The sequence below is a fragment of the Leopardus geoffroyi genome, chromosome C1, assembly GCF_018350155.1.
Source record: "Leopardus geoffroyi isolate Oge1 chromosome C1, O.geoffroyi_Oge1_pat1.0, whole genome shotgun sequence".
Lineage (NCBI taxonomy): Eukaryota > Metazoa > Chordata > Mammalia > Carnivora > Felidae > Leopardus > Leopardus geoffroyi.
Window position 1 is genome coordinate 23,461,118 of NC_059328.1, and position 24,939 is coordinate 23,486,056.

Sequence of the window (24,939 nt, forward strand, 5' to 3'; positions counted from 1 at the left end):
CCAGATCACACAGGAAACCTGTTAAGTTCATGAATAAAACCATGAAAACATCTAGTTTGCTTCATGACCTACCCACCTCATATCCCCAAAGCAGGAAACAGCTCAACTAAGAGAAGAGAAAGAGTCCTTTGCCTCAAGATGGGAGCAAATACTTAAACCCACCCACATGCCCAGTCAGCCTCAGGGCATTTTTAATTATTAAATTGACAAGACAAAGATCTCAGTGTGCCAGATATGGACAAGTTCCCTTTTTCATGCACTCCGAGAGATGAAAATTTCATAGATATGGCTATTATGTATACCAGGAAGATCAATACGGAAAATAAATTCTTTCCTCTACATGCTTTGCTATAATGAGAATCACAGAATGCATTAATTAATCAAGAAACAATGGATTAACTCTGGTTAATTCTGGTTCCTCATCAGTAAAGTAACAGTAAAGAACAGAGAATTGCACGCAATATTGTTTAATACACACTCGAACAAGAAATATAACAAAAGTAATTCCTGTTTTCTAAATACAATTATGTCTGGTTGTGTATATGTAATGAGGGTATTTCCACGCCCCCGCAGATAACCCAGAGAAAGTGTCCCATTGATCGAGTTACAACTACATTAAACAAAAGACCCTTTATAATAAACCCCTTATATCGGATTCAACTTGGATGGTAATAGCATTGCTGATTTACTATTCATCTTATGTACTACTCTTTGCAAAATAATCAAATAGTTTGAAAATGTAAAAATATGCAGAGAAGGATGAATGAATAGAGGCTTTTTTAGTTCTGGCAGTTCCTCATCCTCCCCCCTTCACAACCCCACATCCCTTAGGATAGAAAAGTAATCTGAATAAAGAATACAGGCAATAAATATTTACGGAATTGAACTAAGGTCCCGTGCGGGGAGGACAGTATCAACTTCTGGATAAAAGAGAAAATAAAGAGGAAGCCATGCTTAGGAAAAAAATATTTATTTTGTAAGATTCATTCAACACAGTATATGGGCAGATGCTATTTACAAAGTATGTTATTAAGCTGAAGCCCCTGCCCTGAACAAACTTACGTGCGGGGAAACAGAAAACATTTACACAAATCACTACATATGAAATAAATCAGAGCCATAAGAATGACACAAATAACTTGCTACTTGAATTCCTCTCCATAGATTCTGGTTGGTAAGAGCAAGAAAAGTTTTATAAAGAGGAGCTAATAAGTGAAGTTAAATAACAGACTCTGGACATGAAGAAACGAACAGCAGAAAAACCCAATAAGATCTGGATTGACAGAGATGTGTATTCGAATAGCTGGTTCATGATCATGTTAACCTCTCAAGTCCCTTTTTGCCTGGTCTATAAAAGGGCATCACAATATTGTAGGACCACTGTGAAGACTGTAACGTATACAAAGTAGTTGGCATAGTACCTGGAAAATTATATATGGTAATGTGCTGCAGCTATTATTATTATTCCTGAGCCTACTGAAATAGAACTTATTTGGCATTCAAATCCACATCTTAATACTCATCACCTTAGCTGGAATCACTTGGCCTTAGGACTCATTTTCCTCATGTAAAAAAAAATGGTATTAACATCTCCCAAAAATCTATTCAGAGATTCACATAAGCAATGAAATCAATGCCAAAGTATCTTGAAAAGTGTTAATGCATTACTGTAGCGATTTAGTTGGCCTGCCCTCAAATAAAGTACAGTGATGTGGATGAAAAGAATGAAAACATTTCAACCAATGGAGGATAAAGGGGGAGAAATTTAACAAACACAGACTAAGCAGTATGTGGATAAGCTACATCCTGCTGCAAAGGATATACAGTGGTAGGTCTATCTATTCTTCCCAATACAGGAGAGAAGGCAGATATTGGAACGAGTGAAGTTCCCAACAGGTCTCAAAGTGGTGGGACAGAATTGAGAACCAGGTTCCAAATGTCAGATGCACCCACATTCTCAAGGTTAGAAGACCCCTTTTTCTTTTTCTTTTTTTTAATATAAAATTTATTGTCAAATTGGTTTCCATACAACACCCAGTGCTCATCCCAACAAGTGCCCTCCTCAATACAGAAGACCCCTTTTTCTATCTTGTTCTTCAAAACGCCCAGTCCCAAAACTATTACGAGATCTCAGGAACTTCCCCAAACAATACCTTGAAGAGGTCGCTTACTTCATCTCTAACCCATAGTCACTAACCTAATACAGGAAAGTCATGAACTAAGATCTCATACCTCCAGGTCATTTGGTCTGGCTAACTATGTACGTTTTCTCTTAAGGAAACATTCTAATAGCAAGATGCCAAAAATGCCCAACAACCAAATGGTATTAAGACAAGGCTAAAGGAACTAGGCAGTTTTACCATTCCTGTCTGTACTCAAAAGCTATATTTTGGGGGAAAAGGGATTCACTGCATTATTTGGCCAGATGTTTTTATATTAATACACCAAAGACTTTATTAATTCGTCTTCCTTCTGCAAGAAAGGGTGCATGATTTTGCTGGCACACAATATATCTCCTTTCTAAATTCTGTCAATTTTGGAGTCAACCGAGTTACTCTTATGGGACTCGAATTGCAAGAAACTGCCAGTGTTAGGTAGCTGTTCTTGGGCTGTGAATCCTAAAAGTACTTTTAGCTACTCAAAAAAAAACCTCCAGTTCTATGAGCCATTCTGTTTGCCATGATGGAAAGATGTAGAAAAGAATTTAACAGACTTGGTATCCACATCAGTCTTCCACTTGCCTCGATTTCAGAATTGCCACCCATGAGCCCTTAGGAACAGATACGTCAACGCCTTAGACAACTGCAGACTGGTGGATGAGTCACTTAGAAAACCCAATGAAAAGTTACAGAACCTCTACATCACAAGGGGGAAGTCACTCTAAAAAGACATCTTTTAGATGCCCTCTGGCATATCCTAGAAAAAGGATAACTATTCCTCTTTTCTATCTTTTTAAAGATATAGAAATAAGGGCAAACTCCAAAATCTTAGACTTGAAAGGGTCCTGGGAAACCAGTCCAACATCTTTGTCTTACAGATGAAAAAAAGCCAAAGTCCGAAGAAGATGAACGTCTGAGCCAAGGCTGGACTGTGGCTTCAGGGTTCTGGTCTAGAGCGTGCTCTATCCCACCAAGTTACACCTTTCTTTGGGTGAACCGTTCTTTAGCTCTCCAAATCACTACCAAATTCCTCCCTTTACTAGCCATTTTGCTATTTTACACTTACAGATAGAATTCCTACATAATGTCCAATAAGAATCTGCAGCTATATTTTAGGGGTGCCTGGGTGGCTCAGTCACTTAAGCGACTTCAGATCAGGTCATGATCTCACGGCTCATGAGTTCAAGTCCCATATCGGGCTCTATGCTAACAGTGCAGACCTGCTTTGGATCCTGTCTCCCTCTCTCTCTGCCCCTCCCCAGCTTGTGTGCTCGTTTGCTCTCTCTCTCTCTCTCTCTCTCTCTCTCTCGCGCGCGCGCGCGCGCTCTCCTTCAAAAATAAACATTTAAAAACATTTTTAAGAAAAAAAAAAGATTGGGGCGCCTGGGTGGCTCAGTCGGTTGGGCGTCCGACTTCGGCCCAGGTCATGATCTCACAGTTCATGGGTTCAAGGCCTGCGTCGGGCTCTGTGCTGACAGCTCAGAGCCTGGAGCCTGCTTTGAATTCTGTGTCTCCCTCTCGCTCTGCCCCTTCCCTACTCACACTCTGTCACTCTCTGTCTCTCAAAAATAAACACTGGAAAAAAAAAAAAAAAAAAAGAATCTACAGCTGTATTTTAACCCTATCTCACCTTATTCTACTTCCAAGGAACATGACAGGATTCTCATTAGGACTCCACACACACGAGCACCTCCCAGATCTGCTTCCTCAGGTTTACAAACTTGTCTATGCTTCAGCTTTCTAAAACAAAGATGAAGGGCCACGTATCTAAATACATCCCATTTATTCCAGAAATAATCACTACTATCTCAACGTCCCTGAAAATGATCAAGTTTTCTGCACATAAAACAGTAAGGAATCTTAAACAGAAAAAAAGTCCTCAGTTTTTAGAAAACCAATTATGCAAAAAAAAAAAAAAAAAAAAGATGCCTTTTCTATCAACAGCTCTCCCCTTGGCAAATCCATCCTTTTTTAAGACACAAAAAGTAGGAACACTGCTGTCCTCTTACAGGTGAAGCAAGTAAATTATACAAAATCAGAAACCAAACCAATGTAGAAACCAAGCCCAGTTACCCAAGGTTAGTGAGCGTTTCCTCAGTACTACAAAGATCTACTCCTGAATACTCAACTAACAGCCTAATCTTCTCATGTGTAAACTTAAGAAGCTGCTCCAATATGCGCCTTTCAACTTTTCAGGACTATACCTTTAAGTTGAATGGAAATGACCGGCAAGGAGAGTAAATGACATATTTGAAAATAATTTGTGGCCTAACCCTAAGGCATTTATTTTACTATCGTCCTTTTTATGTTGATTTTCTAGAATAAGAGGTAGGTAAGGCACTTGTATTGTGATCCTTCAGCTAAGAACAACTGTACCTCGGACAGCCAACAAGGTCTGAGGTGATAGTTCAAGTAGCCACTTCTTAGCAAGAGTTCTAAGAAATGCTCTACATTTTGCAGAGCCTAGTGTTGGCTTTGACGGAAAAAATGTTAACAGGAGCCAAGAAGCATTAACTTTACTAGAGCTCAATTACTCTTAATGGAACCAATTCTCTTTCAGTTCTAACGATTCGTAACGTTCTTAACAGAAGGAACTAGGACTCATTTTCGTTTACCAAAATGAGGTATCTATCGTTTACTGTAATGAGGACGCACACAAGTGCAAGCGCGTGCGCACACACACACACAAATACACACAAAATAAGTGAAACAAAAATCCACTGTGCCTGGCTGAAAAATCAAAGCAATTTACTTGAAATTTTAGCGTATATAGGGGTAAAGACTACATTTATACACAGCCCCTCTCTTTCATTGCTTAAAGGGAAGGAAATTTAATGAGGTTAAACTAATTAGAAGCTGTAGCTTTATTTTACAATAAAAGCTTATTAATTCTTCGTTTCTCTTTTGCCAACTTCCCTTGTAACACTGCAGAAAACATTCTCCCATCTTGCACCTATCCAGACCCTAACTAACTAAACCAGAAAACAATTCCCAAGTCTTACACTCTTCCATTACAGTAATCACAAACTGTCCGAGCGATACTGACCACTCCCTTCTCTCTAAACCCGAAACATATATAGGCAACACTGGGCCTTCTTTCTGTTGTCAAGTGTACTCTCTGCTTCCTCAAGTAGCTAAAGAGCTGCTTGGGTACAGAAACCTCATTCTCTATACTTAGTCTGTCCACACCGTGCCTAGCCAGTGGGTTATGCTTTCAAAAACCAGGGGCACCTGGCTGGTAGAGCTTGCAACTCTTGATCTTGGGGTCATGAGTTTGAGCTCCACATTGAGGGCAGAGTCTACTTTTAAAGAACTACCTCAGTATCTGTATTTTGGGAGGAACATATATTAGCATTTTTTTTAATCCTCCCCCAAAATATCAATTTGTATACAGCTTACTAAAATGAGATTTTCATTTACTCTAAGGGAACATGCTTTGAAGAGGAAGCCAGGTCAGAATCCCAGTTTCATCACTTACTAGATATGTGGCCCTGGGCAAATTAATTCATCTCTCTCAGCCTCTTTCTTTATCTGGATAAGAGATCCGTCCTGATAGAGTTACTGATGAGACAAACTCCTTAGCACCTGTGTAATAATACATTGTCAGCAAATGGTAGTTATTATTACTCTCTGAATACGTAATGAGGAAAGAAGAAGAGTGACACCCCATAACTGCTGGAGTACATTTTGGTCATCTACATATGCCCACAACCAGGTGTGAGTATACAGATACCAAAAAAATACTATTTCCTAACACAAATAAGAAAGGTGAGGTTTGGAAGCCTTGGGTAGGGGGAAAGGTATTTTTGGAAGGAAAAAACTATTCAAAAAATATTTTTGTCAGGGTGTCTGGGTGGCTGCCGGTTGAGCATCTGACTCCTGATTGTAGCTCAGGTCATGAACTCATGGGGTTCATGAGTACAAGCCCCACATCAGGTTCTGCACTGACAGTGTGGAGCCTGCTTGAAATTCTCTCTCTCTCTCCTCTCTCTCTCTCTCTCTCTCTCAAAATAAAGTGTGTGCATTTGTGTGTGTGTCTGTGTGTATGTGTGTGTGTGTAGTTTTGTCATCATTTAAATAAAATTCACTTTCTATTCGATTCTGTTCACTATTTCTTCAATTAAACAGACTCTAAGCCTTTAGAGATTATATAGTGTACACAACAGCAAAAGGCATTATTTTATTTTGTATAATTAATTTTAAAAACTGGCACTGATTTCTGGTAGAGTGGACCAGGCTAAAGTCACAGGAGTGGGGAACAAGACAAACACGGTTTTCCCATCTACACTTAATATCTGATTCATCTGTTTAACTTTCTTTTCAAATTTTGCTCCAAAAGCGGAGAAAAATCTCTTCCCCATTAACCATAGAGGATTTATTAATGTGCACTGTTTTAATATTAGGCAGGCATGGGAGACATAATGCCACCTATCTAACTTCTCTTAAAGCTCTAGGAGAAAAACCCATGAACAGGCCCAAAACCCATGAACCCAAGATGATAGGACACTGGAACTCTGATCACAGGATGACAAGGAAAAGTAGGAAACAAAACCTCAAAACACAGGAAGCAAGACCCTCAGAACCAAAACACCAGAAGAGTTTAACTAATGCCTAACCACCACGGCAGTCAATGAATATTTGCTATACATCAGGAGAAGAATTACCTTAACCCTGAATCCTCAGAACCCAGCACAGTGCCTGGATCAAAGGATATTTGCTAAATCAAAGAACAAGTGTGTTTAATGAATGATATAAAAGAGAATCCAGAACACAGCTATTTTCCCTCCTTTAAAACATTAAAACAGATGTGGGAGCTTTTAAATATTAGATATGCAAAAAATAAAACAGACAGAAAAAGCCTAAGGTTAAGCTCCAGAACAAGAGAACCACAAGCAAATGCCCCCAGCTTGAGAACCTGTTACACCTTTGGCTCTTAATCCAAACTATATGTTCTACCTTATCACCAATACATTCTAATTGTCAACCACAAGAATGGCCAGAAGTCAGCTGTGCTTTATACTCCCATTTCTTCTAGAATTACGGCAATCTTCCCTATCGATGTGCAGATGACAGGAATTTGTTTTTGCAAATTTTAAACATTATAAACAAACCAAACTTCTTGTTCCTGAATTCTATATATTCTGACTGACACCTCTACCCTCTGGAATCATTTCACCAGAAATCTAACAACTTCCTCTCCACGATGGAGCTCCAAACAACCTCCTCAACCTACTCTAAAAACAGGTTATCAACATGTTCTGATCAGCAGCCAATCTAAGACCCCCTTCCGCTGCAAAAAGAACCTAGCAAGTGGAAAATGAGGCAAAAGTAAGGATATGTGATGCATATAAAATTATTTTGTGAAACTTTAAAGCCTCGACTTACAACTGACTGGCTAATAGAACCATCAATAATTTGTGCTCATGTTTTGGTTGCTTTGTTTTATTTTTAAGACATTAGGCTAAGGTTAACGTTCTTCTTATAATGAAATCATTTTGGCAAAATTCTGCAATATCCCATTTCTATCATGAGGATGGCAACAAGGAAAAGCAAGCACATACTTCTGGAGACTAGATTCGGACACATTTGATGAAAGACAGCTCCAAACTTCCCTTAAAAACAGGCCCACTTTTCTGACACACCAGTTCACTTACCTCTCCCATCGCTCTTCCCTCCAGAGCAAGTGCTTGAAAATCATGATTCAGTTCATCCATAGAACGCACCTATCGTTCAAAATAGAGAAGGAAAAAGTTTCGAGTTAGCATCTTGAATTGTACGCTCACATTAAACACAAAGGTTTACCTTCAGATACTGACAAAGACATAACAATAAGCAAGTGACTGAAATTAAACATTCACTTACCTTCAATCAGCAGGGTTCAGAGCCAATGACCCCTGTTTTCTCCCCTCCCATTCCTTTTTTTTTCCACAACATGAAAAATACATAATCCAGAAAAAGCATATTCCATCAAATGAGCATTATGTTAGCTATTTTTCATATATTTTAAATGTATAAGACCAACATGCTGAAGGGCAACGACCTATGATTATGTGACCTGAACATGGCTCTGGACTCAAAAGCCACAGTGCTTGCCCCCAACTGTGACAAGCAAGTAGAAACAAGGGGACTCATTTGGCCCAACCCAGTTATTTCTTGGATAAACCTCAGGGAAAGGCACTGCAAACTGTATAGTGGGGTGTCTGAACATTTCTCTTATGTTGGAAGATCTCCGCAGAGGGGCTCTTGGGATCTCAACTCCAGGAGGAAAAACCAGCACTCATCACAAGAATCCCTTCAAACCTCACCTATCATTAAACTACTGCCCACATCGGAACAATCTTTTCAGGCTTCAATGAACTCCTATCTAAGGTCATTTCTACAAGATAAGGTTAAGATCAAGGAAGAAGTGTGCGATCATTTATTCGAAACAGTAACCCAAAAAACCTTGTGTTGTCTAATATCCTGTAGGTCCTCTCAGTTATGAGCAGCAAGCCATCTCTGCTGCCTGAGGCGAGAGGACCGCCCCTTGTTTATTCACAAGGAAGGCTCTTCGACCGCTGGAGAAAGACAGCAGAGGGCCTGAAGCAGGACTCTCACAAACCCCTCATCTGACCATCACTACCTCCCAATGTAGGTGTACAATCGCCAGCAGTGGGTACACACAAAGGTCAGGCTGAGGTCAGGCAGGCAGAAGGAAGAGTATGGAGAACACAGGCCAGAATACAGCTAGGAGAACCAACCCAAGGATTTTATTAACAGGGCTGCCTGTTTATCACCCAGCAATCTTAACTTGACTGGACCGACACCACATAAAAATATAGCTACACCGCTGTTCTGAGTCACATACCTTCAAAACCCAGAGCTGATATACGCTACAAAATGACAATGTGTCACTAAGACAAAGCAGCTTTGGGATGCCTGCTAAAAATGGAAATTTATAAAATTCAAAATGAAGCTAAAATTCAGCCCAATGAGAACAAAGAGACATAGATAGAGACCAAGCTTTTTACTGTGGTTAAAATAGTTTCCAAGGGCCTGGAAACAAGCTGTGAACACATTACAAAGTGTTTCCATTATTTAGGTAAACACACTGAGTAAGCTTCTAAGCTATAGGTAGTAAAGATAAAGGCGGGGCCGTGGGGGGGAGGAGAGAATGAGGACAAGATGCTAACTGGAAAACTACAAATGTCAGATGAAATCATTTTGAACCTTCAGGCCAGAGTGAACATTTACAAAGCATGTAAATCAAATGCATAAAGCTCTATATCTAGCTCTTTCTGTGGAATCCAATCATACATTTAACTAGAGCTAGGCATTTCTTGAAAATCCAACCTACAAATAGTTTTAACCAAGAATGTTGGAAATCCTATTTATATTTCCCAAGGAGGGAAATATAAAGAGTAGTAAGGCAAGGTACAGAACATGCAGTACACATATTTATGTCATCGTCACAACAATGTCACAGCGATTATTTCCATTTAAAAGATGAGAACACCAAACCTCTGAGAAATGCCCTTCCCAACTGCTGTTAAGAGGGCAGAGCCCTTAAATGGCACTGCCAGGATTTAAATCCGGGGCTTCCAACTCAAAATGCAATGTCCTTCCTATGTGACCACGCTGCCTCCAAGGCAGCCACAGGAAGTTTCACCCCCTCAGATAACAGTGCCTTCTGTTTCTGCCTGGGCTTTGAGGAGTGTGCTTTCTTGGTGTGTTTGCCTTTGCTTTCCACTGTCTCCTCCCCCGCACCTTCAAAGCCAGCCCACCCTGCCCTTGGAGCCATTTCCATTCCCTTCTATATGATCTATCTTCCCATCCATCACTCACTCACTCATTCATTCTCTCTCTCTCTCCCCCCTCCCCCTCCCCCCCTTTTCCCTCTTTCCCTCTCTCTCTGTTCTTATTTGCTAGCTCTCTCAGGTCTTCTCTCTCCCTGTCTTCAGTTCCCTCTTCACCTCCTCCAGCCCTCCCTCTTTCCGGGTGTCTCCCTCTGTCCCCCCCCCACCCCCACCCAGAGGATGAACCACTCTTCCTCCTACCTCTGCGCACTACCCTCCTAATTCCTGTTGGTCGTTCTCCTCACACAGGTGAGAAGGAGCCTCACTTTCCAAAGTTTGCCATGCTAGTCCAGAAACTCCATTATAAACCATTTGCCCACAGGTGACTAGACCAGACAAATCAAATCATTCTCACAAAAAAACGTTTTCAACTAGTCAGGAACGTACTGTTTATAGTAGAAGCTATACCTGGTATGGTCATCGACACCAGGCAGACTCTCCACACAAATTCTTCCTAGGAAACAAAACTAATGATCAGAAGAAGATGCTCGGGAATCAAGAGAAATCAAAGAATGAAGAAATATTTTAGGCAGGTAACAAAGAAGCTCCTTCTATCATAAAAGAGAAGAGCTGGCTGCAAATTATAATCAGAGTAAATTCTCCCATCAGGACAGAACAGTCTTTTCCAGTCCTGGTGCTCCACTGCTTCCTCTAGGTTTGAGTGCCGGGTTAGTGTTAATTTCTAGCACGACTTCCTACTTTCTTCTCCATTTTTGCTAAATGTCTAGAAGACGTCCTTCCTTTCACTAACTGCTCTTACCTATCTCCTTTGGTTTCACAAACCTGTTTCCCGTTTTCCGTCTTTGGGCTACTTGCCAGTAACATGTAACTTTCTCGTAACCATCCAGGACTTGCTCTACCGCTGCCCCTCCCCGTGAAGGCATCTGCCAGTCCCGTTGCTGAAGACGCAAGCAAGAGAAGCACTTTAGAGCCTGACCTACGTCTACGTTCCTCCCTTCGTCCCACCACAAGTACCATCCATACACAGATCCTATGCTTCTGAGTTTCCCTTCCATTTCCCAGTTCCCAGAACTTTCTTCCGTAAACTCAACAACTCTCTCTCCTTCCAGCAGGAATCCTGTCCTAACTAGATCCTGTTGCCTAATTTGGCAAACTAAGTTGCATGTTTTACCACACAGAAGTTATAAAATAAAAACAAACAGACCCAGAATTACAGACCACACTTGGAAAATTAAAAATTAAGCAAAAGTATCACTTTACAAATCTTTTAACATAATCAAATTCTCTTTAAGATAATCACATGGAAAGGGTGCCTGCCCTTCCCATCACCCCTTGAGAAACCCTACTTACCATACCCAACGGTCCATACACTTATCAGAATCATCAATGAATGATATACGTGTCACTACTGCCTCATCTGTAAAACTGAGGTAGCACCAACTCTTTTACAAGTTTGTTGTAACAGTTAAATGAGACAAAATGGCCAAAACTTAGGAGGCACTTATTCAACTGTACCCACCTCACAGGTTATTCTGTTTCAAGTAACTGAAATGTCTCCTTCACCCATTCATCCCTTCTTTCCCCACCCCTCCCCCCCAGGGTTAAGATTTTGGCCATTCCTTGTTGGGAGGGTGGGGTGGGTGTCTCTCCAGTTCAACATTTCCATAATCAACGTATTAAAAGTACCTAGATCATGCAAACATCTAAATTACTTTCTAAAACTTAGCATCTCAAAGTACATCCATCTCTCTGTCTCAATTCCCAGCTAAATCATCAATTCAAAGAAACTTCAACACTCACTCTCCATCCTCATCCATTCAGAAACTTCCAAAAGGGGGGAAAAAAAAACAAAAAAAAAAAACAAAAAAACACCCTCACTGGCTCAACCTCATGTTCTTTCAGTTCTCATTTTTTAAAACACTCAGTAAAACCACTTTATAAAATTCCTTCATTCCTGAACTTCCCATGCCACTATGGTCTCCTGATTCTCCTCCTACCTCACTATTCAGATGTTTGACTCTCTGCCAACCAACATTGTAGTCAAAGGGGGGAAAAAAAGAACAAACTCAGGCACAAAGACATCCAAATGTAAACAGTTCGTGATCCAAATATTTAATCAATTACAATTAATCCATTTTTCAAGCAGGTGTTATTGAACATTATACCTCAAAGAATGGAATGAAGCAAATAATCACGGGAGACCACACAGTCCGGAATAAAAGCCCTAAGAAAGAAACAAGTTTTGACAGCGCTGTGGTCAGGTTCTTGGCCCTACTCTGCTAGCATTCCTCTTAACTGCCCAGTGTGTCTTTACAAAGAATGTCCCTCTACTTGAGCCAGCTTGACCAGTTCTCCTTGGCTTGTACAGAAGAACCAAACTCGGACACAAAGATATCACTGACTTGGTATTTATTAAATCACACTGGAAGTCTTTATTTTTTTTTTTTTAACGTTTATTTATTTTGAGAGAGAGAGACACAGCACGAGTGGGGGGGGGGCGAGGGATGGGGGGCAGAGGGAGAGAGGGAGAGAGAGAATTCCAAGCAGGCTCCGCACTGTCAACACAGAGCCCGATGGGGGGCTCAGTCTCTTGAACCATAAGATCATGACTTCAGCCAAAATCAAGAGTCGGATGCTTAACCAACTGAGCCACCCAGGCACCTTAATATAGTATTTTAAAAAAGAGTAACTCAGAGCTATATAGTGCACTTAGAAAAATAAAATTCAACAAATCAATACTTTCTGAATATTCTCTGTAATGGACATGTTTCAAGACACATGCTTAGAAAGGACAAGTTCATGATTCCTATCATCTCTGGCCACAAGCACCTACTGCAAAAGTATTCCCCTAAATGGCCAAATCCCTGGTACCTGGTAAGAAATGATAAACTGACCTAATCAGGTTCTTCTCTTACCATGTGAGCCTGACGGGTATGGAGAGATAAAATGAAGGTTCCTAAAGATCTGGCAGTTGGGGCTATCATTTTTGATTCAAGTATCAGCTGGTGAATAAGCAGAAAGAAGACAAGCAACGTAGAGGAAGAATGTGCTGGAAACAGAAAGCCACCTAGTGCCAAGGGGGCCCACGTTTACATTTCTACTCAGGGGTGGTCAGAGAGAATCCCTGGCATTCTTTCATTAAAGCCCTGAATTTTTGCTAGTTAAAACATATTTCTACACCTTGAGACTAAAATTGCCTTTACTAGAATATGTGCTTCCTCAACCACTGAATCTAAGTTGTCAGAGGAGCTTTTCTCCTCCACAACTACCTTTGTTCTCCTGGAGGATTTTCTGCACAGGCAAGCCTAGATCACGTTAGCTCTGTTTCACTAGCACAGATCCAGAACAATATAAGCAGGGGAGCTGGTGCCAAGAACCATTACAGGAAGGAGACACCAGTGAGAAAAAGCCAAGCAAAAGCAAGAGAAACTTGAGCAGTGCCTGGCTGGCTCAGATGGCAGAGCATGAGACTCTAGATCTCGGGGCTGGTCTGTTTGAGCCCCATGCTGGGCGTAGAGATTACTTAAAAAAATAAAACTCTAAAAAAAAAAAAAAGCAGGAGAAACTTGAGCAATAAAATATGGAAAGGGAACATGAGAATTAACTACTAAGTCTGTTATACAGCAGCTCTTGTACCACTACGTATCAGTATCATAAACAATAACTGATACTTACTCAGCCTTACTTTGTGCCAGACCCTATCCTATAAATACTTTGTATGTTTTAACAATCATAAATACTTTGTATGTTTTAACAATCATAATTTGAAAATGCAGGTACTCTTACAAAAGCACTCACTTTGTAAGAAAAGCAAAAACTGATTAGGGTCCTCAAATACAATTTAAATAAATCAGCATCCTTCTTGGCGGGGAGGGGATGGGTGGCATTGACAAAAAAACCCACTCTTTCGGCCTAAGTGGCTGCAAACCCTACTACGTGATCTTACTCATGAAGGTTTCCATTCTTTTTCACTGTCAGTGACAACACTAAACACCAGCATTTGCTGAGTTTCAAGACACTGTACTACAAAAATAGATATTATTCCACTTTATACACAAGGAAACCAAGGTTCAGTGAAGTAATTTGTGCAAAGTCATATAGCAGATAGAGTGGAATTCAAATTTAAGTCTCTACCCTTTACTACCTTCTCTGTTCTCGTCAAAGTCACACAAAAGCACACCTGGGTTCAACAGCTGTTCCAGCAACTAATTACTACGCTATTTTGATACTGTCTTCTACGATACCCAATGAGGAAAATGAAGTCACCACAGCCAGGATTAGACTGAATGTCCACTTCATGTTTTTTTTATTTTTTTAATGTTTATTTATTTTTGAGAGAGAGAGAGAGAGAGAGAGAGCGCGTGAGTGGGGAAGGGGGCAGAAAGAGAGGGAGACACAGAATCCGAAGCAGGCTCCAGGCTCTGAGCTGTCAGCACAGAGCCTGACGTGGGGCTCAAATTCACAGAACCTGAGCTGAAGTCAGATGCTTAACCGACTGAGCCACCCAGGCACCCCCATCCACTTCTTTATTATCTATCACTAAACACAGCTACTACTTTTACTAATTAAGGTAAATATATTAGAATTACAGATTTCCTGATATGCTGGTGGCATTCTGCTAGGATGATTAACAGATCCACATAATAAACTACTAGAACTAGGTTACCAAAACTGTTTTGCTACCAGACTACCAGAATATATACATCTCATGTAAACGTCAGCACTTCCTAAACATAAAAGAAAACAATTTTGAAAGTAAAAGGAGTTAATACACATTTTCAAAATCATTTAATGATACTAGTGACCTTTAAACACAAAAAAACCTGGCACAAAAACAGACACATAGACCAATGGAATAGAATAGAAACCCCAGAACTAGACTCACAAACGTATGGTCAACTCATCTTTGACAAAGCAGGAAAGAACATCCAATGGAAAAAAGACAGCCTCTTTAACAAATGGTGCTGGGAGAACTGGACAGCAACATGCAGAAGGTTGAAACTAGACCACTTTCTCACACCATTCACAAAAATAAACTCAAAATGGATAAAGGACCTGAATGTGAGACAGGAAACCATCAAAACCTTAGAGGAGAAAGCAGGAAAAGACCTCTCTGACCTCAGCCGTAGCAATCTCTTACTCGACACATCCCCAAAGGCAAGGGAATTAAAAGCAAAAGTGAATTACTGGGACCTTATGAAGATAAAAAGCTTCTGCACAGCAAAGGAAACAACCAACAAAACTAAAAGGCAACCAACGGAATGGGAAAAGATATTTGCAAATGACATATCGGACAAAGGGCTAGTATCCAGAATCTATAAAGAGCTCACCAAACTCCACACCCGAAAAACAAATAACCCAGTGAAGAAATGGGCAGAAAACATGAATAGACACTTCTCTAAAGAAGACATCCGGATGGCCAACAGGCACATGAAAAGATGTTCAGCGTCGCTCCTTATCAGGGAAATACAAATCAAAACCACACTCAGGTATCACCTCACGCCAGTCAGAGTGGCCAAAATGAACAAATCAGGAGACTATAGATGCTGGCGAGGATGTGGAGAAACGGGAACCCTCTTGCACTGTTGGTGGGAATGCAAATTGGTGCAGCCGCTCTGGAAAACAGTGTGGAGGTTCCTCAGAAAATTAAAAATAGACCTACCCTATGACCCAGCAATAGCACTGCTGGGAATTTATCCAAGGGATACAGGAGTACTGATGCATAGGGGCACTTGTACCCCAATGTTCATAGCAGCACTCTCAACAATAGCCAAATTATGGAAAGAGCCTAAATGTCCATCAACTGATGAATGGATAAAGAAATTGTGGTTTATATACACAATGGAATACTACGTGGCAATGAGAAAAAATGAAATATGGCCTTTTGTAGCAACGTGGATGGAACTGGAGAGTGTGATGCTAAGTGAAATAAGCCATACAGAGAAAGACAGATACCATATGGTTTCACTCTTATGTGGACCCTGAGAAATGTAACAGGAACCCGTGGGGGAGGGGGAGGAAAAAAGGAAAAAAAAAAAAAAAAAAAAAGAGGTTAGAGTGGGAGAGAGCCAAAGCATAAGAGACTGTTAAAAACTGAGAACAAACTGAGGGTTGATGGGGGGTGGGAGGGAGGAGAGGGTGGGTGATGGGTATTGAGGAGGGCACCTTTTGGGATGAGCACTGGGTGTTTTATGGAAACCAATTTGGACAATAAATTTCATATATTATAAAAAATAAAAAAAATAAAAAAAAAATAAAAAAAAAGAAAAAAAAAAAAAAATAAACACAAAAAAACCTCACAACTGCTGGTTCTGCCAGTCTTTTTCTTAATTTCACCAATCATGTTCAAACTGAAATCAATAATGAAGGCAAGGCCATTTTAACTGCAAAAAGAAACGGTTTAATTGTTATGGAAGAACCTAATAAAAAGTGTAAAACTTAAGACAATGATCGGGGCGCCTGGGTGACTCAGTTGGTAGAGTAGCAACTCTTGATCTGAGTTCAAGCCCCTCACTGGATGTAGAGATTACTTAAAAATAAAACACCTTAAAAACTTCAGATAATGATCAATCGTCTCTCTTCTTGTCTGGAAACTACTATCTGTAGCCAGAGAGCTGACTGGCATATTGCTAACCACCAAAAAAACCCAAAATTCAGAAACATAAAAGAGACTCCTATACCACTAGAGAGATTACATTTACATAAAAAAAAATGTTTATTTACAAATGGGGAACACACCAGAAAGTGTTCATTAGCAGTAAAAAACTTCATTCTGAAATACCAATCTCAAGAGAGAACATATGGAAAAAATAAAAAAAGATAAATGAAGAATACTCATCCAAAAGTTCCTAAATCAGGTTGTGGCAAATCTGTATCAGGCTCTTTTCAAAAAATGAAACAAAATTTAAAGGCACCATTGACCTCACTGGAATCAGGAACAATCTTACTGGCAGAGTATTAGAGTCTATGTGAAAGTAGCAAATATTTACCTACCACAAAGGCATAGAAGTGGATTTTCCCAAGTCTTGCCAACATCAAATTTTCTGAGATTCACTTTGTCATCCCTGGGGCTCACTAACAGACATGTAAGAATTCCTACCATAAGAAGGGTTTGTCAGAGAAAACAAATTAAGGGCCTACACAGTCACTGATAAGAATTTTCCACAAATTACAAGACAGTGACTATTTTTAACAAATGTACAATTAAGACCACCAGTGGAAACTACCAGTTTTGGAAAATAAGCTAGGAGGAGAAACTATCAGCCGCAAGGTACGCCTACAGTGTCAGTCTCCAGGTGGGAGAGGTCCTTATGCAAAGACTACTTCTCTAGTTATTTGCTCTCCCTTGTTGGCAAACCAGAAGTTGGATGCAAACAAAAGTTCAAAGACCATGGCACACAGGTCCTACTGCTCTCTTAACTGCTGTCATAACCACTAAGTAGCAAAACTGCACTTTATCAATAGTGCCATGGCAGTTTGTCTTCTCTCTCTAAAAGTCACCCCCACAGTATTAAAAACATGACGGGCAGTACACACGAATATCTGTAATGTGAGAAATTACCCTTGGTCTCAGGAGTGATAAAAATAGCAGAAATAGGACTTCCAGTGCCAGCTTCTTTAAAATGGTTCTTATCCTGCTTAAAAGAATACTTTGTCATGTTTTTCTACAGCTTTTCAAGAAAGAAATCTGATGGGGCACCTGTGTGGCTCAGTTGGCTAAGCATCCGATTTTGGCTCAGGTTATGATCTCAGGTCATGAGTTTGAGCCCCGCATTGGGCTGTCTGCTCTCAGCACAGAGCCTGCTTTGGACCCTCTGTCGTCCTCTCTCTCTGCCCCTCCCTTTCTCCTTCTCTCTCTCTCTCCCTCTCTCTCTAAACTAAATAAACAATTAAAAAAAATTTTTTTTAAGAAATTTGACAATATGCATCAAGTTTTATAAACGTTCATTGCCTCTGTTCTAGTAACTCCACTTCTAGGATTTTAGCCAAAGCAAATAATCAGAAATACGATCAAAGAGTGTTAACAAAGATCTTCAACCTGGCAATGTGATGGCAAAAGTGGTAAAAAGTTAAACTATAGTAGGAATCATTAAGAGTAGTATATATTCACTTACAGAATTTTATGCAGCTATTTAAAACATCTTTAAAATTGTTCGAGAAAAATGTGTATGTGTAAGGATTCTAAAGACAACAAATCTGCATATATAAAAAGATACAAATACATTTCCATACAGAGACATAAACAAAGTAAGACTAGAAGGTTAAAAAAAAGACTAAGGTAATATACTCAAATGTTAAAACTTCTTCAGTAGTTTCTGTATTTTGTGTAATGCCTATGAAAAAAAATCAGAATCTTCTAAAAACAAATTTGACAATATTTATGTCTTTAAAATATTAGTAACTTTCAAACCAATAATCCTCTTTCTAAAAACATCTTAAATAACCACAATGAGGAATAAGTTCTATAAGCCAAGGAGCTCACTGTGTAGTTACTTTTAACAATAAGAAAAAAACAGTTAAGAAATACTTTCAACAGGGGCACCTGCGTGGCTCAGTCGATTAAGCGTTCAACTGCTGATTTCAGCTCAGGTCATGATCTCACAGTTTGAGAGTTTGAGCCCCCATCGGGCTCCGAGCTGGCAGGGCAGAGCCTATTTGAGATTCTCTCTCCCTCTCTCTCTGCCCCTCCCTGCTTGCTCGCTTTCTCTCTCTCTCTCAAAATAAACAAACAAGCTTAAAAATTTTAAAGAAAGAAAGAAAAAAATTTTCAACAAAAAGTTAGGGGTAGGATAGCCAAAGTAAAAATTAGGTTAGTTATAGTACATTCAGAAGCAGTTTCTACAGGGAAACACTGTGAAAAAGAACAGAAATAGGATGGGCCTTTTAGGACTGTCAGAATAGTTCGTACTTACTATGTTCTAGGTGGCAGTATGTATTATTTAATTCTCAAATTATAAAATGATTCCTAATTATCCTCCATTTCCCATTTTTTTAATGGAGGAGGAAACTGAGGTAGAGAAAGGTTAAAAACTCGCCCAAAGTTACCCAGGCAGGCTGACTCCCGTGTCTCTTTCCAGTGTCCTATATCGGGGGATCAAAATGTGTCTGGGGTACTCCAACTGTTTAAATGGGCAATAAAGACAAAAGGGCCCATCCAGATCCAACAAAGCTGCACCAGACAAAAGCCTGCTAGAAACCCAAAAACGGAGAAGGAGCTGTGCACACTACTCTGCCGCCCAACTGTGTATCTGAAGATGTAACAGCCACCCACACAGCCCATCTGTGGCCAGAACTCTCTCCGTTAATTCAAGGATGATCAAAAGGAAGCAAGTCATCATGAGGCCACAGGGAGTAAACTACTTAATGAGGAAAAAGAAATCACATCCTGAAGATATAAAAGAGAAGATTTCTGAAAATGATTTACCTATTGGAAGAAAGAATATAGATCTACAGACAAAAATTCACAGCAAAATTCAAATCCACAGGGCAGTAAGTCAACTGCTGAATGTGTAAAATTTATATAGTATATCATACAAAGGAGTATTATTTGGCCACAAAAAGGAATGAAGCACTGATACATAAACATGCATGAACCCTAAAAACATTAGGTAAGTCAAAGAAGCCAGACACAAAAAGCCATATATTTATATGATCCCATTTATATAATATATCCACAATAAACAAATCTACAGAAACAAGAATAGACTTGGGTTTGCCAGGGACTTGGGAAAGGAGAAAATAGGCAATGACTACTAATGAGTACAAAGTTTCTTCTGGAAGTGCTAAAAATGTCTACAGTTACATAGCTGATAAGTTGCATAATACTGTGGATGTACTAAAAACCACTGAATTACAAATTTAAGGACAAATTTTAAGGTATGTGAAAAATAGCTCAATAAAGCTGTTATTTAAAAAACAGAAGTTGGCACACTTTTTCTGTAACAGGCCAAAGAATAGGGTCTTTATCATATCTTTCTTTGGTTTGTTTTGATTTGGTTCAACTATTTAAAAAGGTAAAAAACAATTCTTAGCTCAAGGGCCATACATAAACAGGCAGCAAGCCAGATTTGGCACAGAGGCCACAGTTTGCCAAATCTAGCTTAAAAATAAATCATTCTTAAATTTTTCCAAGTAAATACATGTTAAGTTAATGCTGATCTATAAATTAAGTAAAGATCTTTTATCGAACTTATAAATAGAGTTCCACAAATGTTATTGGATAAAGGGACCAGCAAAAATGTATCAAACAGAATTTAACATTTTTATCATTAATTAAGATCATATAAATAATAAGAATAAAACCCACATTAAAAAAATAAAGATAACTGCTCATGTGAAAAGATGCTGATCATCATTAGCCATCACAGAAATATAGATTCAAACCACAATGAGATACCATCACGTACCTATCAGAACGGCTAAGATAAAAAAACGTAACACCGCCACATGCTGGTAAAGGTTCAGAAAAATTAGACCAAACATGGCTGGTAAGAATGCAAAATGGCACAGCCAACTCTAGAAAACGATTTGGCAGTTTCTTCAAAAACTGAACATGCAACTATCCTATGATCGACCCAGCACCTGCACTCCTAAAGCAGTTATCCCAGAGAAATGACAACTTATGGTCACAGAAACACCTGAATATGAATGTTCACGGCAGCTTTATTTCCAGCAACTAAAAACCAGAATCTGCCCAGATGCCCTTCCACAGGTGAAACAAACTGTGGTACATCTACAAAATAGCACAGTGTGCAGCAACAAGAAGGAATGAACTACTATATGCAACAACTTGCTAAGTCTCCAGGACCTTCTGCAGAGCAAGAAAAGGCCAATCCCCAAAGGTAATACGATGATTCCATTCAGAATAGTTTGGAAAAGACAAAATTGCAAAACTGGAGAATAAGAAATTAGAGTTTGGAGGGAGCTCCCCTATCCCCTACCATTCAAGGGGAAGGTGGATATGGTTATAAAAAGAGCTACTCAGAGGCACCTGGGTGGCTTAGTTGGGCAAGCTTCTGACTTCAGCTCAGGTCATGATCCCACAGTTCGTGGGTTCAAGCCCTGCATCGGGCTCCACACTGAGCATGGAGCCTGCTTAAGATTTTCTTTTTTTCTCTGCCCCCCACTCCACCCCGCCCCTCTGCCCCCTCCCCCATTCGCTCTAAAATAACAAAGAAAGAAAGAGGAGAGGCCCTTTATCTTAATAAAACTCCCATACCACATTTAAAATACACACACACACACACACACACACACACACACACACACACAAATGAGATCAAAACCGGAAAAATCAGAGGTGCCTGGGTGGCTCAGTCGGTTAAAGCATCTGACTTCGGCTTGGGTCATGATCTCACCATTTGTGGGTTCGAGCCCCCATAGGGCTCTGTGCTGACAGCTCTGAGCCTAGAGCCTGCTTTGGATTCTGTGTCTCCCTCTCTCTGCTCCTCCCCTGCTTACACTCTCTCTCTCTGTCTCTCAAAAAGAAATAAATAAATGTTAAAAAAAAATGTAATTAAAAACAAAACTGGAAAAACCCAGTAAGATTGGATGGATTTTTATCAATGTCAGCATCTTAGTTGTAATGTCATATTACACAACATTACCTACAAAATGTTATCTACAAATGTTATACTGTAAAATGTTGCCCCTGGGGAGAAATCTGGCAAAGTGTATAAAGGATTGTACACTGTATTATTATACTCTGTATTATTTCTTACAATAGTATGTGAGTTGACAATAACTAAATCAAAATTTTAAATTAAAAAAAGACAGGTGTGGGGTGCTTGTGGCTCAATTGGTTAAGTGTCCAACTTCGGCTCAGATCCTGATCTCACAGTTGTTAAGTTCGAACCCCACATTGGGCTCTCCACTGTCACCATGGAGCCTGCTTAGGATTCTCTGTCCCCCTCTCTCTCTGCCCCTCCCCCACTCGCTCACTCTCTTTAGAAAATAAAATAGGAAAGAAAGAAGCAAGGAAGGAAGGAAGGGAGGGAGGGGGACAGGCAGATGGGCGGCTGAGTCGGATAAATGTCTGACTCTTGATTTTGGCTCAGGTCATGATCCCAGGGTTATGGACTTGAACCGTGCACATCACGCTCCATGTGTGGAACTGCTGGGATTCTCTTTTTCTCCCAATCTCTCTGTCCCTTACCTGCTTATTCTCTCTCTCTCTCTCAAAATAAATAAACATTAAAAAAGAAAAGGCCACTACAAAGAAATAATGAAGATATGGCTTAAAAATATGGAGAATAAACAGAGGGTTGCTGGAGAGGTTGGGGGGGGGGGGGGAGGAGATGAGCTAAAGGGGCATTAAGGAATCTACTCCAAAAATCATTGTTTCACTATATGCTAACTTGAATGTAAATTAAAAAAATAGGGGCGCCTGGGTGGCGCAGTCGGTTAAGCGTCCGACTTCAGCCAGGTCACGATCTCGCGGTCCGTGAGTTTGAGCCCCGCGTCGGGCTCTGGGCTGATGGCTCAGAGCCTGGAGCCTGTTTCCGATTCTGTGTCTCCCTCTCTCTCTGCCCCTCCCCCGTTCATACTCTGTCTCTCTCTGTCCCAAAAATAAATAAACGTTGAAAAAAAAAAAATTAAAAAAAAAAAAAAAATAAATAAAGAAAAAAAAATAAATTTTTTTAAAAATGAAAGTTCCATAAAAAAGATAGTCCTGAGCAAAAAAAAAAAAAAAAACAAAAAACCCTAAAATAAGCAAATATATAACCAAAAGAACCTTTTTCTCAAGCTACAAAAAAAAAAAAACCAATGCAGATCAAAAGGTCTCACTCAAATAGCACATAAAAATCACATCCTGAACAAACTATCCTAAAGTTGGAGTATTCCTTAAGTATTCCAGCGGGGGGGTTTACTCTTGGTTCTCTAAAATACTACATGCCAGGGCGCCTGGGTGGCTCAGTCGGTTAAGTGGCCGACTTTGGCTCAGGTCATGATCTCCCGGTCCATGAGTTCGAGCCCCGTGTCGGGCTCTGTGCTGACAGCTCAGAGCCTGGAGCCTGTTTCAGATTCTGTGTCTCCCTCTCTCTGATCCTCCCCTGTTCATGCTCTGTCTCTCCCTGTCTCAAAAATAAATAAAACGTTAAAAAAAATTTTTTTAAATAAAGAAAGAAAATAAAATACTACATGCCAAAGACAATAAAACATACAAACTATGGCCAAAGATTTGGTCTTGATACAACTGTCTTTCACGTATAAAGGCTACAGAAACACAATATAGAAAAGTAACAAAAATATGCCACCCACATTCCATGTTTCAAGTAATGAGTGTACCAAGCATTCCAGCTGAGAGAATTAAAATTAAGCACACAAAATGGATAACAGTCACAAAACCATTTAATGGAACACTACTGAGCAATAAAAAGGACCAATGTATTGTTATAAACAACAACATAGATTCTCAAATGCATTATGCTAAGTGAAAAAAAAAAAAAAACAGATTCAAAACTACATACATTTACAGTATATGACATTTTGGAAAAGGCAAAACTAAAGGGGCAAAAAACAGATTCATGGTTACCAGTGGCTGGGAACAGAGTTAAGAAGTGACTATGAAGGGGCTCCATGGAATGTGGGGATGGGGCAAACTGATCTTGATCATGGTAGTTACAAGAATATCTGCATTTGTCAAAACCTATAAAAGTGCATAGTAAAATAACATATTTTACTATACACAAATTATATCTTAAAAAGGGGGAAAAATAATTACACAAGAGGTAGAATAGCTTTATGAATATCTAGCAGTATTTTTCCCATTCTAAGACTTAAGAAAATAATTCAAACTGCAAATATTGATGAACAAAATATTCATTACAGAACCACCTACAATGGTAAAAATTTAGAAGTCTAAATGACCAATATCAGGAAATAATACAGAAAAGGATGAGACCATTAAATATAATGGAATATTATAAAACCTTAAAATTATCTACAGAAATATTCTGTCATAGGATATTTTGATATGTTAGACCGAAAAAAAAAAAAAAAAAGACAGAAAACTATAATCACAGAAATGTTTTTATTTTACCTGAACTTGTTCCAAAAAGGATTCAGAGTGACTTACAAAATCGAGTAAATTCAACTAATGAGAAAAATAAGGCAAAGGGAAAATGAGAAGAGCCTTGTTTATAAAATGTATGTAATTGGGTCCAATATACTTGCTAGAAATGAACCATAAATTTATCTCTAACTTCTCCAGTGGTTAACCAAAACAGAAAAATAATTAGTAAAAATTCATACTGCCCATAAGATTAAAAAAAAAAAAAAAAAGGCAAAACTCAAGAAGCAATCGTTCTTGTTATTAGCACCAAAGAGACTTTCCTGTCTATAAATATATAATTATTTACATTTTTTAAATTTTTTAGTAAAAAACCAGATAGACCTATCATAAAAGGTTATAGAAGACCGAATTACAGTTAGTTGGTTGGTTTCCTGCATGTTTTTATAATTTTGTAATTGGATGTACTTTCCAAAATATTTACAATGAGCATTTATTGATTTTAGAAACCAAAAGTACCTACAAGTTATTTTTAATGGGAGGGAAAAACATTTTATTTGATTTTTAAATCCCTGTTTATGAGGATACACAGAATGGCATTGAACCATGGAAAGAATCCTTAGTTGGCCCATAATGAAAACAAAATTACATTCACTGTCAATAAAAATGACCCTTGTTTTAACATATCTGCATATATACGTATTTTTTTTAAGTAATCTCTACACCCAATGTGGGGCTCAAACTCACATCCCCAATATCAAGAGTTGCACGTTCAACTGACCGACTGAGCCATCCAGGCCAGGCCAGGCAGCATAAAGGGAATAAACACTGGTGAGATGAAGTTTCTTGAGTTAAACACTTCATTATTATTGTTACAGTTACAAACAACTGGCACAAGAAACAGATTATCTATCAAGTCTTCAACCAGGAGGCCTACGAAATGTCTTCCTCCATTTAGTGGCCTTGTCACAAA

General features: G+C 39.3%; 1 protein-coding gene across 25 annotated transcripts in view; it reads right to left on the reverse strand.

The window, feature by feature from the left end:
* Positions 1 to 24,939, reverse strand: part of PUM1 (pumilio RNA binding family member 1) — a 135,281-nt gene that overhangs the window by 85,122 nt on the left and 25,220 nt on the right. For 24 of the 25 annotated variants that reach the window (XM_045476423.1, XM_045476417.1, XM_045476432.1 and 21 more), the window contains one exon: positions 7,814 to 7,882. In XM_045476423.1, the coding sequence (XP_045332379.1) occupies positions 7,814 to 7,882 (69 nt within the window). Of the gene's footprint in view, positions 1 to 7,813; positions 7,883 to 11,842; positions 11,854 to 24,939 lie in introns of those variants that run through there. The other variant, XM_045476438.1, reaches the window with a different exon arrangement.